Source organism: Cynocephalus volans, chromosome 8 (assembly GCF_027409185.1).
Source record: "Cynocephalus volans isolate mCynVol1 chromosome 8, mCynVol1.pri, whole genome shotgun sequence".
NCBI classification, from domain to species: Eukaryota; Metazoa; Chordata; class Mammalia; order Dermoptera; family Cynocephalidae; genus Cynocephalus; species Cynocephalus volans.
Genome location: NC_084467.1, coordinates 120,955,091 through 120,973,679, shown reverse-complemented (window position 1 = coordinate 120,973,679; position 18,589 = coordinate 120,955,091). Strand labels below are relative to the sequence as shown.

General features: G+C 33.5%; 1 protein-coding gene across 1 annotated transcript in view; it reads right to left on the bottom strand.

Annotated features, from left to right (window-relative positions):
• NUF2 (NUF2 component of NDC80 kinetochore complex) overlaps positions 1 to 18,589 on the bottom strand; it is a 31,212-nt gene that overhangs the window by 2,951 nt on the left and 9,672 nt on the right. Inside the window, exons 6-13 of the mRNA XM_063106929.1 lie at positions 14,986 to 15,083; positions 13,709 to 13,782; positions 11,920 to 12,016; positions 10,966 to 11,028; positions 8,133 to 8,270; positions 5,992 to 6,132; positions 4,807 to 4,982; positions 3,726 to 3,861 (exon numbers count right to left, since the gene is read on the bottom strand). Of these exons, the coding sequence (XP_062962999.1) occupies positions 3,726 to 3,861; positions 4,807 to 4,982; positions 5,992 to 6,132; positions 8,133 to 8,270; positions 10,966 to 11,028; positions 11,920 to 12,016; positions 13,709 to 13,782; positions 14,986 to 15,083 (923 nt within the window). The remainder of the gene's footprint in view (positions 1 to 3,725; positions 3,862 to 4,806; positions 4,983 to 5,991; positions 6,133 to 8,132; positions 8,271 to 10,965; positions 11,029 to 11,919; positions 12,017 to 13,708; positions 13,783 to 14,985; positions 15,084 to 18,589) is intronic.

The window sequence follows — 18,589 nt, the reverse complement described above, 5'->3', positions numbered from 1 at the left end:
ATAATAGAAATGATTAGCTTAGATACAAAACTTTGAAAGTCCTAGGAGTGCGGATCACACCCTCCTTCTTTACAACTTACTTCCTAGGTCAAGTGTAATGTCTGACAACTAGTAGATGCATAGGCCGTTTGTTGCAATATTAAATGAATGAATAAACTGCAGGAAAACAGGGAGCTCCTATTTTAAACAAGGCAGTATAGTATTGAGAATGATATTTTAGCAGGATAAATTTGGCAGTACTTAGTATTTAAGGCAGATTTGATAGAGAAGAATGTAAAATCAAGAAAAAAGTTTAGCAATCCATAAGTATCACGAAATTCTGTGATAAATGTATAAATAAAAAGGGGGTAGTTATGAACAGCACCACTGAGTAAATCATAAAATTAACTTGATGACTGGATGTCAGGATTACTTAAAGCAAGTCCAAAATTTCTATTCTTTGTGACAGAAAATGATGCCATTGAGAAATAGGAAGAAATTTATGAAGAAATTGAGTGAAAGAGAGAGGGAGGGAGAAGGAGAGAGAAAGGAAGAGGACAGACGCAGGAAGATGCTGAATGTGATTTCATATATGTTACTTTTGTTGGGAGTGGCCAGAATAGGAAACATTTTTTAAAGCTATCCAAATAAAGGTAATAATTGAAACTAAAAAAGATGGTAAAGAACATTTATCCCATCTCTTAAGGGAATATCTATGGGAAAGAATATTTAATGAAAAAAGGAATATGGTGATCCCTAGAATCCAACAGAATTGCACAAAAAACAATTTGGCAATCTTAACATATCCTCTTCTCCTTTTCATGGAGGATGATTATGAAGTAAGCTAAAAAGAGTTATTTAACAAAAAGTATCTGATTTCACCAAATTATTTAGAGACCTTCCCATGCTATTGTAGAACAAATGGACATCACAATGAAGACTGGGAAAAAGTAGGTTAAACCAGCTTAGCAAGTGGAACAACTGTACCTGAAGTTTTGGTCAATAATTCTATGCTACTCTGAAGAAAAAAAAATACAATGCACCAATGGTTCCAGTTCTCAATACCTTTATCTTGGAGAAAAAAAGGCATACTGAACAAATTTGCAGATGACACTAAGCAATGAGAAATAGTTAATGTGAATGATATATTTAAACTGACGTGGATATTTTAGAAATCTAGTTTGAAATAAAATGAAACCTAAAAGAAATAACAGTAAAATCCTGAATTAAAAGTAATAGTTGCATTAAAGTATGGTAAAAAGAAATCTTAACTTGGCAGAACTGTATGTGATAGGGGGTCCTTTAATTGATAACAAACTCAATATGAGTCAAGGTCAAGAGGCCGCTGCTAAAAATCCAACCCATTATTATAGCATTGTGCTTTAGGGCTGGTCACGCCACTATTCTGGAAAACTGTGTTTAGTACTGGATTCTACATTTTAAAAGGAATAATGACAAGTAGGAAACAGAATAGAGATGACAGTAAACGGGACAGTAATAAATCTTAAAATTAAGCTATATAAAGAATGGCTGAAAAACTGGGGCCAATTAATCTTTAATAAGGGACAGCTCAAAGAACCAATGATCATTATCCTCAAATGTCTGAAGAGTTATTAAGTAGAAGAGGGTATAGATTTGTTCCAGAGAGAAGAGCTGGGTTCGCTAAAGTACAGAAATGATTATTTTAAACTCAAAACAACAAACAACATTTTAACAACAAAAGCTGTCCTAGTAGAACAGCTTGGTGGTTCAGTGTTATACCACTGAAAATTGAGCAGAACATATCAATGGTTCTCAAAAGCCAAGATAAAAAATATAGGTTTATGGGTCCTATTGCTGGAGATTCTAATTCAGTGTACTTGGGTGGAGGTTTGTTTTTCATTTCAAAATTCCTCACTGAATGCTAATACACAGCCAGTTTTAAGAAACGCCATGCTAAATGACCTTTCAATTTTACAAATATTTATGGAAAGTATACTCCATTCACAGGTACTTCAAAAAGTTTGTGGAAAAATGGATACCATGAATCTTTCCATGAGCTTTCTGAAGATCCTTCATATAAAGCACCATTCTAGACATGGTTTGACATGACATTCTATTGTCAAAAAACAAAATGTTGGGCCGACCCCGTGGCTCACTCAGGAGAGTGCGGTGCTGGGAGCGCAGTGGTGCTGATAGCGCCGAAGCCGCGGGTTCGGGTCCTATATAGGGATGGCCGGTGCACTCACTGGCTGAGCGCGGTGTGGGCGACACCAAGCCAAGGGCTGAGGTCCCCTTACTGGTCACACACACAAAAAATGTTATTGGTGAGACATACACACAAACCTAACAGTAATATAAGGTAGGCATGGGCATCTTTTATGACTGATAATTGTATCTCAAATTTGAGTTAGTAACTAGTTACTAATTCATTAAAATTGGTTTATTAACTGTACCTACACCATGTGATAACACATAAATATTTGTTGATTTGATTTGGGTAAGTGGTAGGATTAAGTATCTCCTACAGTCTTTCTAATGCTCTTTTCTAATGCTCTTTAAAGAGGGCCAAAGACTGAATCTTAGTGAATATCCAGTTAAGGGGCAGAAAAAACAGAGAGAAGAAAGAAAAAAGCACAACAGTTATACTAGGCAAAGCTTGAAGAGGAATCACACCATTCCGTTTTCTTTCTTCCTTTCCTTCCTCCCTTGAGATAATGCTCATTATGTATACAAACACTTACATGTGCAAGTGCTAACAATGCAATCTTTTAGGGGATAAAAGTTCCTGAGAACGGGTAAGAGAATTGTCTACTGTGGCTCTCTTAATATTAGGTATCTTTGCAAATTGGGTGTAGATAGTGGAAGGTAGTGACAGTCAGAGTTTAAATATTTATCAGGTATCAGGGCTACAGAAACCTCAGTCTAAGGTGTCAGTGTAGGCAAGATGAAGAATGAGAAAAAAAAAAGAGACCAATGGATTTTGCATAATAAATGGATATTTTTAGTGACTTCTGGTAGAGGAGTATGGACAACTGATCTTGAAGATATAAGCCAAACTTCAAAAGTTAAGGAGAGAATAGATGTAATAAATCTATCAGGAATGGACTAGTTGTTAAGAGACATCAGTAGTTAAGAAAAGGATAGAAACAGTAAAACATTTTGTTTGGCATTGTACTGGAAGTTTGAAAGATAAAAATACTGAAGATAGAAGACAAGATGACTGTTCTCATTAAACTTAAGACTGTCTATAAAGCTATAAAACAAATATACTCAAAACAAGAGAATAAACAGAGAAGTAATTATTATAAAGATATTTAAAGTCTTATAACACTCAGGAACCAAGCTGTTTTGTTTCAGTTAATAACTCAACTTTAACATTTATGCTAAGAAATACTTTTGAGATCCTTTTATCAGGGAAAAAAATACAGAAACTTTTTAGAGGGCATTACTTAAAATCATTATCCAAGTTCATTTATCTAAAAAATTCAGAACCTTTATGTTGTGACTACTCTTAATGCAAAGAATGATATTCTGCTATGTGCTATCAGGAGAAAAAAGACAAGAAAGAAAAAAGGTTTGGAGCAGACATGTGCAAACTATACACGGGTAATAGAAAAGGTGCTATAAATGAAAATAAGTAAAAGATTTGTGGGGTCAATTTCTGCTCCAGAGAACTGGCAAAATCTTCACAATGAAGGTGACATAATTTACATTTTAAACTCATAAGATTATCTAAAATTCATTTCTTATGAACCCATATTCACCTGTGACTTCAGTTTCTCCCTTTCAGTGGCATCTCTCAGTTGTTGAATTCCAAATTTAATTTTTTGGATTTCTTGATTAATTGTGGTTACTCGCTCACAGACAACACCTCTTTTTTCTTGAACTTTATTGCAATCCCTAGAGGAAAATAGAGACAGCTAATATATAATCCTCTTAAGTATGTAAAATGGCAAATACTTAATTCTTATTTTGATTCCAAAGTGATTGTGTTTCAGTATTTGTTTGACAAACCTAAAACTCTTAAGACAAAAGCAAACAGATGAAAACCCCAAAGTGTGGTGCTACGGTCATGTCACAGCATACAGTGAGCTTTTCACCCAAAAACTACTGGAGATTTTCAGTTACATTTCCCCGTTTGTACATACTTATGTACTGTTGGTGGGAATATGAATAAGTACAACTTTTCTGTAAGACAGTTTGGCGACAAATACAAAATCCTTAGTTTCTGCCCTTTTTCTTCATCTACATGAAGTGCAAAGAAATACTCAGACGATTCCTAATACATCTTTTGGGGACTGAAGGAATCGACATCATAGACATATGTAGGGCATGTATTCTAAAAACACGTTCTTTGAACTGGTGAGGAAAAGACCCAACAATTGAAATATCCCAACATAATGGCTAAAAAAAAAAAAAAAAAGTTTAGCAAAGTATTAATTCTTACCTGAATGAAAAATAAGACTTTTCCTCAAAACACAGATGCTATAACTCTACAGAACAGCTGGACTATGGTAAACCAGCTGATTCATTCTAATGCAACTCAAGGCCACTGTCTCTAAAGCACACTGAAATAATAAATAGTGGCACCAGAACCTTTTGAAGAATTATACAAAGGAATTGGAATAGTGATGTCTAGGGGGAAAAAAAAAACAAACTAGTAGCTAAAACATCTCTAAAATCTAGACAAAGCTTTATAAGTTTTATAATTAACTCATCTGTTTTAGCCACCTAAAGGTGGAATACCTTTTTGAAAATACAGCAGTTTTGAAATCCTAGGGGAAAAAATGTATTAGCTTTTCCTAATTACTTTCTAATACACTAATATTGAAAATAACTTCATACTCAATTACTGTGCGTTTGTATTGCTTAACATCCTCATGCTTCTTATTTATTTTGAATTGTGCTGTGGCAAGTTTTTCTTTCTTCACAATCATCAGTCTTTTGAAGGAATTTTCTTCAGTCTTCAATTTCTTTAGTTCTGACTCATCACTCTCAATTTGGTCCTCCAAGTTCAGGCTCTATATTTTATGAGAAGGATTGAAGTCAACACAGCAAATTAGGATTTATAAAGAAAATGAAAGAGTATTTTCTAGGATGAGCTATAATGAACTAAAACTGTTTAAACTCTGAAAGCCCAGCAGAAAAATGCAGGTTGAACAAAGGAGATTAACAGGAGGGCTCTAGGGGGCTGAGAAAGAACATGACAAGCAGAAAGGTGTTTTTTATGTTATTTTATCAGCAATGACTGGAATAGAGGGACACATTAAGATCAGCTAAGAGGCTAGAGTTGAGGGGGTTAGATCCTGAACTAAGGGAGTAGAAATAAAGAGAAAAGGAAAAACCTTAGAACCAATTAAAAGCAGTAGATTTCAATCTTTTTGGGTCATTCTTGATGGCAATTAAGGGACTATGTAGTTGGGGAAAGAATACCTCAGGCAGTCTCTACTACTACTTCTAAACAAAAAAAAAAAAAAAAGTCTAACCACTACTGCTCTAAAAAAACAATCATTTATCAAATGTAATGTAAGTGATCCTGGGACAATGTGGATTAAAATGATAAAATTAAGAAGTGAAAAAGGATTTTCAATCTTCTAACCTGAGAAACTTCAATGACAACATTAGCTGTCATTCTTTAGGGCAGAGACTGTGTCATAAACTTTAAATCTCTTTATAGGTCCTAAGTACAGTGCTGGGCACTAAGTTGAAACTTTATGCTTACTGACAACAAGATCATTTCCAACTGTTAGAACAAACTTAAAATTCCATTATTAGTTTCCAAAATATACACAACATATTGTGTTAGTTAATTTATTAATTAATTTAACCTGAAGGTTAAAATGGGCCTTGCTACTGCTATGCTTAAAAAGAAAAGTATCTTACTCCCTAGCATACATTGCCACACCTATTATGCTGTAGAATGATCCTGCTTTTCTTTAGGAAAATACTAACAAAAAGTCAAAGTAAAATCCAGGGAGCTGTAGTAAGCTATTACATAATAAAGACATGAAAATTCCACATAACACAAACCTCCTTTAAGATACTGGTTATTTTTTCCTTATTATCTGCAAGGTCCTGTATTTTCTTTTGATATAACTGCACCTCCAGCTGACATGAAGGCAGGCAGTCAACCGAGTCCCCATAGAGTTCGTACTTCTCCATCACTTCTTGCTTTAAAAGAGAAAAATTTAGAGACCACAGTTTGATTTTCTCCTTTTTGAAACTGCAGTAATGTCAATTTGTTTGCTCTTAAATGATTCCTGCACTTAATATTGAAAGCTTAAGAACAGAGAACAATTAAGTTTCTAGGTCAGTAACAAAGCACTATTACTGACATGTGTCTAAGAGCATGTAATTATGCTTCTTAATTGCCAAATATCCTCGAACAAAGGAAAACTGCCATCATTTTACTAAATCATTCGCTGAAGTACCTTACAAAGGTTATTCATGATGATATTAAAAGAGTTTATTCTGCTAATACTCAAACTACTTCTGATTACTCCTAGGCAATCATATTACCCATTTATAATCCTCTTATTTATTTGTATAATAACTATTACTATAGCTAATTCTTTTAAAAAGATTAATTCCTCTTCTAAAATTACAAAATGAACATATATTTATCACAACCACTGTAACAACAAAAAGACTTCTTCCCTTTTCCCCACTATCTTACCCCTAATCCTTCATTATTAACCAGTTGGAGTTCATCTCCAGTGAAATGCCTAATAATATTGCTCATTTTTCTGTTATCTTTTTTGTATTAATTTCTAAATACTCTTTGCATATCATGGATATAGTCCCTTTACCTGTTATATGCACTGTAAATATGTTCTAACAGGCCCACTTTTCTCTATAGTTTTTGGGTTTCCAATCTTAATTTTAAAAATCTAACCCAGTCTACAATTATATAAATGTTCTCCTAAAATTTCTAAAATTGTTAAATTTTTAAATAAAAAATTTTAATCCACATAGAATTTATTTTGTTAAATGATCCGAGATATAAACCCAACTCCCTTTTCTTTTAGATGAATAGTAATGGGCCAGAACCATTTTTTAAATAAACCATCCTTTTCTCATAAGCACTCAGGTCTATTTCTGGGCTCTCATTTCTGTTCTGGTGAGCTTTGTCTATTCTTATGTGATAATCTAAACAATCAGGAATGATTTAGATAAAAAATTCAGAGATAAACCAGAAATGTTTTAGTTAATAATTTAAAACCTTGGGCCGAGCCCGTGGCGCACTTGGTAGAGTGCTGCGCTGGGAGTGCAGCGACGCTCCCGCCGCGGGTTCGGATCCTACATAGGACTGACCGGTGCACTCACTGGCTGAGTGCCGGTCCCGAAAAAACGACAAATAAAAAAAAAATAATAATAAAATAAAAAATAATTTAAAACCTTGCCTCATAAAGAATGCTAAATTATCTACTCACTTTTAATTTTCTCCAGCCCCACCTCAATCCATCTTCCACATCAACCCATAACATTGAACACACCTTGTTCCTACTACCTCACAGAATTCACATATGCAATTCCCTCTGCCTTGAATGCTCTTCCACGTACAATATACTGGGATAACATGTTCATTCTTCAGATGTCAGCATAAATTTCCACTTCTTTCCCTCCTCTGCCTGATTTCCACCGTGCTAAATTGGTCTCCTCTCATTACATTAGATCAAAGCCTCCTATACTTCCCCCTCTCTTTTTGGTGCTATTTTTTTTAATAGACCTTAATTTTTCAAGCAGTTTTACATCGCAGCAAAATTGATCCGAATGTACAGAGAGTTCTCATAATACCCCCTGCACCCTCATATGCACACCCTATACTTTTTCATAGCACGTTATAGTTTCTAATTATATAATAGTAAAAGTGTTAAATACCTTTCTCCCTAGTAATAAAAAAACAAAACAATCTCATCGAGGACAGAGCATTTCTGTTTTCATCACCCAGAGCAAAGCCTCAAATTTGTTGCATAATTGAACAAATGTCTTGAAATTATATTTATTTTTCCCACACCCACTGTAGAGAAGAGCTACAAATTAGAGATAAAGCCAAAAGTTTAAGGGAAAGAACAGTCCAGATAATCCAAAAATCAGAAAATTAACACATGATTGAACAAGAGCTTGCTGAAAAGAAAAGGTAGAAAAGCATTAAAATAAAGGAAATTCACCCTGGACTTTTTAAGCTTCTGTACTGTATCTTTCATTTTTTCTTTGTAATTCTTTAGCTTCTCTGGAGAATCCACAATTTTTGTTTTCAAACTCTCTTGTACTTCTTTCAGAGAAACCACCGACAATTTTAGTTCATTCTGGTGAGAAAACATTTTTATATTTTAGATAGAATAATAAAATAGGTGATTTACCATTCCAAAATGGAAAAGAACAAAGAAATTGGGTCCATGTTCATTGTAGTGGGGGCAAAATTAAACTGTGACCTCATCACTTGCCTGCTTAAGTGCTCACATTTGTCTATAAGCCAAAAGATCAAGCTCTGCAGCAGGATATCATGGACGTTCATCGTGTGGCTCTTACTCTCCAATTTCATCTCCCACCAGTTTCCTATTGCATCCTACAGCCTGGTAATACTAGTCTTATGTTTAGACAATCCTAAGTGATCTTTCTTTGATCAGTATAGTTCGCCCAGAATATCATCATTCCATTCCTGCCTGCTGAGTTTCTACTGATCCTTAAAAGTCCTGCTCCCATTTCTTCTACATTCCTTCTGTAAGCAGTACAATTATTGTACATGCAACTCCATACTCTAATGTACTTAATATGTGTTTCCTAATTGACCAAGCAACTTGGAGTTGTGAAGTTACCTTTGTTTTTCCAGTACCCAAACAAAGTAATAGCACTGAGATGATGCTCAACACATGCTTGCTGAATCAAAACAAATTCCCTTCTGAATTTCAGAAATGAATGTAACCATTCAGGGAACTGAAGTAAACAGTATTCAGGAATTCTCTTAAAACTTTGCTCCAAGTCTGAAATTATGTAAGAAAAAAATTCTATGAACTTCCTCCCCAAATATATGTTGATAAATTGTGTTTGCATTGTTTTGAAACATTCTATGACTCTACGTACTGACATGAAAAGTTTCCCAGAAATATTAAGAACCAATTCACTGATCAACATATAACACAAATATACTTCTATTAAAAAAAAAAAAAAGGGGACACATGACTATATGCATCTGTAAATGTGCATGTTATGTTATAGAAAAAAGGACGGAAGAGTGTCACCTGTAGGTGAAGTAGGCTGAGAGTAGGCCTTTCCTATTTGACACCTTTCTCTCTACACACACACACACACACACACACACACACACACACACACACACACACACACACACACACACACACACACACACACACACACACACACACACACACACACACACACACACGTCATTCGAGTATCTTATATCAAGAATGTATGGCTTGCGTAATTTGTCTAATTTTTTTAACTTTAAAAAAAAAAAAGGTTTTTACTTTGTGATCAGCTAACTCAGAGGCCAAAACTGAACGTCTGAAATAATGCATTTCTGCTATTTCGGTTATGTTCTGCTATTTTATTCTTAAAGCTCGGCACACCATCACACTATCTATCTTTTAATGCTCTACAAAATAAGAAAAAAGAAATCATTTTCCTTACAACAGCATTGACTTTCATCACTTTTCTTCACTTTAGAAAAAGTCTAAACTGGATATTATACTTACAAAGTTATTTTGTTTTAACCTAGATTTAAATGAGACAGAAAGAAATAATAAAATTGAGCCACACTGAGTACTACTCAGATGAAAGCATTTGCCAATAAAAAGAACGATAGGAAAATAAGGGATATATAATATCAAAGTAAATTTCAGATGGATCTAAAGTATAAGTGTAAAATAGTAAGGAAACCATAAAAATACAATGAGAAAATAGAGTATTAAAAAATAATCTGATAAATGGGACAGGCATTTCTATGTACAGAATTAAAGTACAAACCATAAAGGCCATATCTATAAATTTTACTACATCAAAACATAAACCTTCTAACAGGAAAAAATTATGAATTTGAAAGACAAATAAATAAAGAGCTAATATCCCTAATTCATGGAGTTTCATAAAAAATAAAATAAGCAAGGTACACAAAGTAGTAGTTTACAGAATAAAAAACAACAAATCACTGAGTAAGATAGTCAAAATCACTAGAAATAAAAAAAAGAGGTTTTATTTTTCCTATTAGAGTGACAAAGATAAAAAAACAAAACTAGAAACATCCACTTTTGGCAAGGGTATAGGAAAAGAAACACTCATATTCTATCAGTTGGAATATAAATAAGTATCTTTCTAGAAAGTCAGTTTGGCAATGTGGGTAAATTTTAAATGTGTATTTCCTTTAACCCAGAAATCCCAAATTTAGAAATTTATTCTACGAAAAAGCAGCCAAGTGCACAAATGTATATATGCACATGTATATATGCAAATACATATACGCACATGTGTGCAGCACACATATACATATATTTGTTTACTAATAAAAAAAATTAGAAGCAATATGAAAGTTTATCAGTAGGAGACTAAAAATCTCTACATTATGGTACATACACATAATGCACAACCATATGCAGCCACTAATACAATGTGGATCTATTTGAAACTTGTTTTAACTATTTGTACTATATTGTTAACTGGGGGAATAAAAAGCAGGTTTGAGACAAAATGAGTGTAATATTTATGTAAAATTATATATATAAATGTATATTTGTATAGGGAATGTAAACTATAATATGTATCAGATCGTGTGGTAAGCTTTCAGGTGATTTTTACTTCATGTATTTCTGTGTTTCAATATTTTTAAATATAATAGATGACAATTTTTTAAGTTGAAAAAAGTTAAGTTAGTTTCATTTTGAGGGATAAAATAAAAGGAAGAAATACCTGACTATAACACAAACAGCTAAAATGCTACTCCACACAATACATTCAACATTTAACTACCAGATGAAAGATGCTTACCAAACGCTTGGTTTTTTCTAAAATATCTGATTTCTTTTGAGAATGTCCCTCTTGCAGCACTATCTGAGGGGAAAAGCAAACAAATGTTTTAAAATGATTCAAAACAGATTTAAAGTTAGCCATCATTGCTTTCTTATAAAATAAAGGCAAGAAAGAAGAGGACCTAAATGGGTTAGACCAGATATTCTCAAAGTTGCTCTATTCACAATGCCCCTAGGCCAAAAGAAATATCTAAGAGTTCCTTTAAAAGTAGTTAAGTTCAAATAACTGCAAAAGCATTTATGTCCTAACAATGTCATAGCCCTTTTAAAAAATACATATAAGTTGAAAAAAAAACATTTTTGTTTTATTCTTAAATAACCACAACTACTTCCTAACTAGATGTGTGTACCCATTGGGCACTGCATAAATTCACAAATCTTGAAATCAGACTGAACAAAGACATTCTCATTTCCTGTTCCACAATGATTTTCACATGGTACTTGCTTTTTATCATATCAAATGCCAAAATCCCAGCTTCACAAAGATACAAAAGGAAAGTAATGTGACCTAACACTAAAACTATGAACCACCTTGAGCTAATAGTTCAAAAATTATATGACAGATGCTGAGTACTGCAGTGTTTCCCTTGAAAATTTAAAACATCCTGAGGCACCCTTGAGAGCTTGCTGCAGTATTCAGGGTGCCACAGTGTGTGGTTCGGGAACAGGAAGAGTAGACATAGGAGAACCCTAAAAAATTCTATTCAACAAGACAGCACATAACTTGGCCACACCAACAAATCATCATTGTTCTACATGATGGAGAGGAGCATATATCCCATATATCCATTATAAGGGGCATAAATTGGCACAGCAATATATTCTGTTTCTTTAGTAATTAATGCCCTGCCACATCTAAAAAAAAAAAAAACAGAACTTTTTTTTAAATTTTGAGATGTCTCACAACAGATACCGATTTTTGACGAAACTCCTGATTCAGCAATTGCTGAAGCTCCCGAATATCATCTGAAAGTTGCTTGAATTCTTCTTGTTCTTCAACTGGAACAGAACTAAACACAGCAAAATAGATTAAAATAACATTTATGGAGTTCTTAACATAGAATGGCCAAAATGAAATCTTTGCCCTCCAATAACTTAGATGAAGAAACCATCTGTTTTCATGTTTCCGAATTACACCCTTTCATGTGACAGCCATTTAAAATAGATGGCCTGGCCTCTACTACAGAGAAAAAACAAAAATCAGATCAGCTTCTTCAGTTTTCTACCATCAAATAGATGCATTCATCTGAATACACATTTACCCTTTCTAACTTCACTCCTAAAAGATGAACGTGTTATTACTTTTCCTGTTTAATGCTATTTTCTCCACCTCTGCTCTGGCTCTCATTTCCTCACATCTCTTCTGTATCACCCATCCTTCTGCTCTACTCCTCCTTCCTAACAGCCATTATACATGTCTCTCTCATTTGAATGTTCCCAACTTTAGCTTTTGCCAATCTTATATATTAGCCACCTGTATTAGTCTGTTTTGGGTTGCTTATAACACAATACACGGAAATGGGTAATTATAAAGAAAAACGAAATTTACTGCTTACAGTTTCTAAGGCTGGGAAGTCCAAAGTCCATCTGGCAGTGGTGACAGGAACCAAGGGGTCTCACATTGCAAGACAGTGGAAGCAGAGAGCAGAGAGAACGAGAAAGACAGATTCTCCTCTTCTTTTAAAGCCCTCAGAACCACGCCCTTGACCACCATTATTAATCCATTCACTACTGCACGGTCCTACAATCCAATCACCTCTTCAATACTCCACCTTTCAGTTATCATAATAGGATTTCCCATGGCTAAGATTCTAATACATAAACTTGGCAGACACAATTCAAGCTTCAGTGAGTTTTGGGAGGACACAATTAGGTCCACTACACCATCTTTTTTTATTTTCCTGTAAATTCCCTTTTTTTAGCCTTTGCTGATTTTTCTATTATCTTTTTTCCTATCAGTCTGTAAGAGTTCTTTGTATATTAATATTACATGGGTTTTGTTATTAGAATTAGTAATGCTTTGTGGTATATGTTGCAAATATTCTCTCTCAGCTTATCACTTTTCTTTTGAATTGGTTTGTGGTGTCTTTTATTATGCTAAACTTTCATATGTGTCTCTTATCCCCAATCTTTCCAGCTTACTGCTGCCTGTAAAGGCAGTTTTTGCCAGCAGCAGGTTAGAAAATCCCTCATTTGAAATAGATAACCTCAAAGAAATCAACACATTAGAAGGAATTAAAAAAAAATCTCGCTCAAAATCAATATACATAGGCAAGGCCAAGAAATCATACCTCTTGACTGATTCTTTCACCTATATGATTTACGAGTCAAAACCAAAAACAAATAATGCTGTTGTAGTAGTAAAAAATTTAACAATTAACTGATCTGAATGACGTAAGAGTCCAGACGGTTAGCTCATCTACATCAGAAAAATACTCTAGATATAACTTAGTTGAGTGTGTTAATAGCTTTAAACAAGTCAGGCTAACATACTAACAAGAAAGAGGCCAGAGAATATATTACATAATTAAGAGAAGGAAGAAAAACTAGTTTTTCTTTTTTTAGAGAAGAAAACTTAAATATTCTATTTATTAAGGAAGATAAAAGAGACTTAAGATCTATTTTAGGAACGTAAAATATTACTTACAATTCACATTGCATTTTGAAATTGCATTTATTTTATTTGTATATCTCTCACTTACTCAAGTCTTTCCAATTTCATTAATGCCTCCTGGTGTGCAGTGTTTAACTGTTGCATTTTGTCCGCAGAGGATTTCTATTAAAGCAATTTTAATAATCTCATATTAGCTTTTTCAACATAATCAGTGATTTTTTTGAACAAAAAAATCTACCAGTACAGACTACAAAGTGTTTACTCACTCTGCAATTTTTACTATCAGAAATAAGAAATTAAAGAGTTAGGCATTCATGACAAATGAATTAAGAATTTCTTTACTTAATCAACACAAATGTTCTTACAATAGTTAGGCACCGAGCTAGGTTGCTGGGAATTCCCAAGAAGACTAACTTATAGTTGCTGAACTTAAATAGCTCAGTCTCCTTGAAGAGTCAGATACATGAGTCTACAAAACAGCTTATTACGGTACTGAATATAACAGGAACAAAGAAAAGTGACAGCTAACCAAACCTGGTTATTGGTTAGGGAGGACAGTCATAAAGGGTTGCACAGAGGTGACAGATGTCCTTTTATTGTCATAAAAAATGTGTCTTAAGAGATTTAACCAAGCAAAATTGGGTGTGTTTGTGTACATGCTGGCACATGCATGTAAGCTTTGGAGACTATAAGCTTAGCATGATTTGTGCAAAGAAACATTTATCTATTAGCTAAGTGTAGCTGGAGCTTAAAGTCTAATTGTCCAGTCTTATTCTGCTGCTCTTCTAAGAGTATGGTACCCCAAAATAGAAGACAAATGGAAACAAGTCACACAGATGACCCATAATCTTCCCAAATTCTCTAAATTGTTCAAAGAAGAAAAATGAGTTTCTATCTGTTAAAGTGACTACCTGGGACTCAATCCTATAAAGCATAATAAACAACAACAAAAACAGTCCAATTAAGCCATTATTTAAATGCAAATAATAAACCTCAAGTTAAGACAAATATAAACTTCAAATATCTCAGTTATTTAAAGAACACTACACTATCTATGCAAGCTTCAAAAATATATATATCAATATTCTCCTCTTTAACACTTCCTAATATAGGAAAAGAAGCCCCAGCTATAAGATTAAAACAAACAACCCAGCCTCTCCCTAATATCACCAAATATCAAAGAAAATCTCATTCTGGGATACCTTTTCCAGTAACTACAATCTGCAACTTTATATAAATACAAAAATAAATTAGACTCTAAAGACCATACAGAAATTTGATATCTGTAACAAACTCAAAATACTAATAATTCATAAATAACATTATGGATCTGGTATGTGACCTCAAAGTATATTTAAATCTTACATATTGCCAAAGAAATTCCATATATGTTTCACGGCATGCTTCTCTGAAGTGAATAAAGTTGATAATGCCACTTAAAAACCGGCTTGTCCGCTTTGCTTCTAAAATAGAAAGCAAAACTCTTTAAGTAAATCTTTGAAACAACATAATTATAAAAATGAAAATTCATCCTCTCCACCATTTACTCTTCTCATACCATATAAAATAAAACTATGTATGCTGTAACAAAGGTGCAGAAAATACGGTCTAACTTAAAGGTCAGAATTATCTTTGAATTAATAACTAAAAAAAAATAAAGCAAAATACTTTTGACCACAAGGGAAAAAAAGGGACCAGATTTACCCTCCTGTCTTAAACAACTAGAACAACAGACAAAATATATGAAGCAACACATTTTAGACACAGGAAAACAGGCAATGCAGGACAGCAATGCCCAAGAAAAACAAATAAGGTAAACCCTATAAATATACCAGTTTCAGACTTGCAGAGTTTTTAGGCTGTACCACAGAGAGCAAGAACACAAACAAAACTCAGTAGTCTTGCTGAGTCAAGAAGATAGAGTTTGGAGATGCCAAAGCAACTAGAATTTATGGGATTAAGTACTTTAGAGAAGGCAGCTGCAGAAAGAAAAGAGTTCTAGAGGTCTGTAGAGAAGTCTCTTCAAGTTCTCAGCTGAGTGCTAATTGGTATGTGTGAAGAAATTACTAAGGCCAGGAAAATAACCAGATATATTTAAAGGAATAAAAAACCAAAAATAAATAAAAATAAATCCAACACTCAGCAATGTCTGGCATCTAATAAAAATGACCAGACATGTAAAGGAAGAGGACAATACGATCCACAACAAGAAAGAAAATCAGTCAATAGAAAAATGCCCAGAAATAACACAGATAATAAATTTAGTAAACAAGGATATGAAAACAGACTTTATAAATATATTCCATTTGTTCAAAAAGGCAGAGAAAAGCATTATAAAGAGAAAAGAAAAGGTTTCTTAAAGACCTAAATCAAACTTTAAGAGGTGAAAAATAAAATATATGAAATAAAAACTATAATAGATAGGATTAACAGCAGATTAGACTGAAACATGAAAGGATAAATGAAACTGAAGACACAGCAATAGAAGTTAGCTAAAATAAAGGTCAGAGAAGAAAAAAAAAGAATAAAACATTTATGAGCTGAGGGACAATATCAGACAATATAACAAATATGCAATTGGTATCCCACAAAAAGGAGGGGAAAAAAAAACTTTACAGAATAGCTGAATACGTCCCAAGTTTTATGTAAGCAGGAAAAAAAGCAAACCCAGTAAAACAACAAAACAGTAAACTCCCGAAAAGGCACATTAAAATCAAACAACTAAAAACTAGTGGTAAAGAGAAAATCCTAAAAGCAGCTGAAGAGAAAGAAAAAAGAAAGATGGGGAAATGAACCCTTATGGAGGAACAAAGATAAAAACAGCAGTAGACTTATCAGAAACAATGACAGCAGGAAGACAATGAATTAATATCTTTAAAGCACTGAAAAACCTGTCAAGTTGGAATTCGATACTCAAAAACAAAAAATCTTTCAAAAAAAAAAAGTGAAATAAAGGTTTTTTTATCAGTACAAAGAATGTTAAATGAAATCCTTCAGATGGAAGAAAAATTATATCAGATAGAAATTTGGAGGGCTGCTGGTTAGCTCAGTTGGTTAGAGTGTGGCCTTGTAACACCAAAGTCAAGGGTTTGGATCCCCCCACACCAGCCAGGGGCCAAAACAACAACAACAACAACAAAAAAACCCATTGGATGTACTTAAAAGAATGTGTTAATATAAAAGATATTTTTCCTCATTTAAAAAGTCCCTTTTAAAGGCAATTAACTATTTGAAGCAAATCTAATAACAATGTATCAAGGTGTTTATGATATCTGTAAAAGTAAAATTTATGACAACAGCACAAAGGCCAGGAGTGGGAAAAATGTAAGACTGTTGTAAGGTATAATATATTTAAACATAGACAATAATGTCTTAAAGATATATACATATATAATAAACCCTGGAGCAAACACCAGAAACAAAGAGGTATAGTTTCTAAGCCAATATTATTATGAAATGGAGAAAACAGAAATAAAGAACAGGACAAAGAGAAAACAGAAAGCATACAGGTAGATTTAAACCCAACTATATCAATAACAACATTAAATGTAAATGGTCTAAACATTCCTATTAAAAGATAGAGGTAGTGAGGTTGAATAAAAAAAGCAAGACCCAACTATATGCTATCTATGAGAAACCCATTTCAAATACAAAGATACTGATAGATTAAAAGTAAAAGGATGATATGTCATGGTAATACAAATAAAAAAAAAGCTGGCATGGCCATATTAACATTAAACAAAGTATATTTCAGAGCAAAGAATATGTCATCAAGAGGACATAATTCTAAATGTGTATGCCTCTAAAACTAGAGCTTCAAGGTACAGGAAATAAAAATTAAAAGAACAGGAAAATAGACAAATCCAAAAATCACAGCTGAAGATTTCAACACCCCTCAACAGAACAATTAGTAGAAAATCTGTAAGGATCAAGAGGCCTGAACAACACTATGAACCTGGCTTTGTTTTCAAATGATATGATTGCTGATATAGAAAATCCTAAGGAATCTACTAAAAAGTCTTCTAGAATAACTGATTTTACCAAAGTCAATATATAAAAATCACTAACAATGACCAATCAGTAATTTAAATTTTTTTAAAAATTTACAAAATCACTAGAACTCTGAAGTACTTAGGGATAAATTTAACAAAATGCATACAAGACCTGTACTCTGAAATTTATAAAACACTGTTGTGAGAAATTAAAGACAACCTAAATAAATGTAGAAATATAACATGCACATGGGTCAGAAAACCCAATATTATTAAACTGTCAACTATCCCCACAAATGAAATATACACTCAAAGTAATCCCAATCAAAATCCCAGTAGGCTTTTTTGGGGGGTGGGGGAGGAAGTGACAAGCTGAAAATTCTAAAATATATATGGAAATACAAAGGACCAGAATAGTCAAAAATGATTTTGAAGAAGATGAACAAAATTGGAGGACTAACACTGACTGATTTCAAGACTTACTGTAAAGCTAAAGTAATCAAGGTAGTCTGCTTGGCATAAAGACAGACATGTAGATCAACAGAGTAGAAGAGCAAGCCCAGAAGTACTCATATATATGTACATATACATATGGTCAATTGATTTTTTTTTAATAGACTTTATTTTTTAGAGCAGTTTTAGGTTCACAGCAACCCCAAGCAGGTAATAGGTAGTTCCCATCTTCCCTATAACATATATAGCCTACACAAACAAACACACACGCACATGCACACACACACACAGCCTCCTCTGCTAACACACATATATAGCCTCCTCTACCAACATCCCCCACCTGAGTGGTACATTTGTTATAACTGATGACACATCATCACCCAAAATCCATAATTTACACTAGGGTTCACTCTTGCGCAGTCTGTTGGTTTGGACAGATAGAAAATGACATGTATCCATTATTACAGATTCAGAGTAGTTTCACACAACTAAAAATCCTCTGTGTCTGCCTATTCATCCTTCCC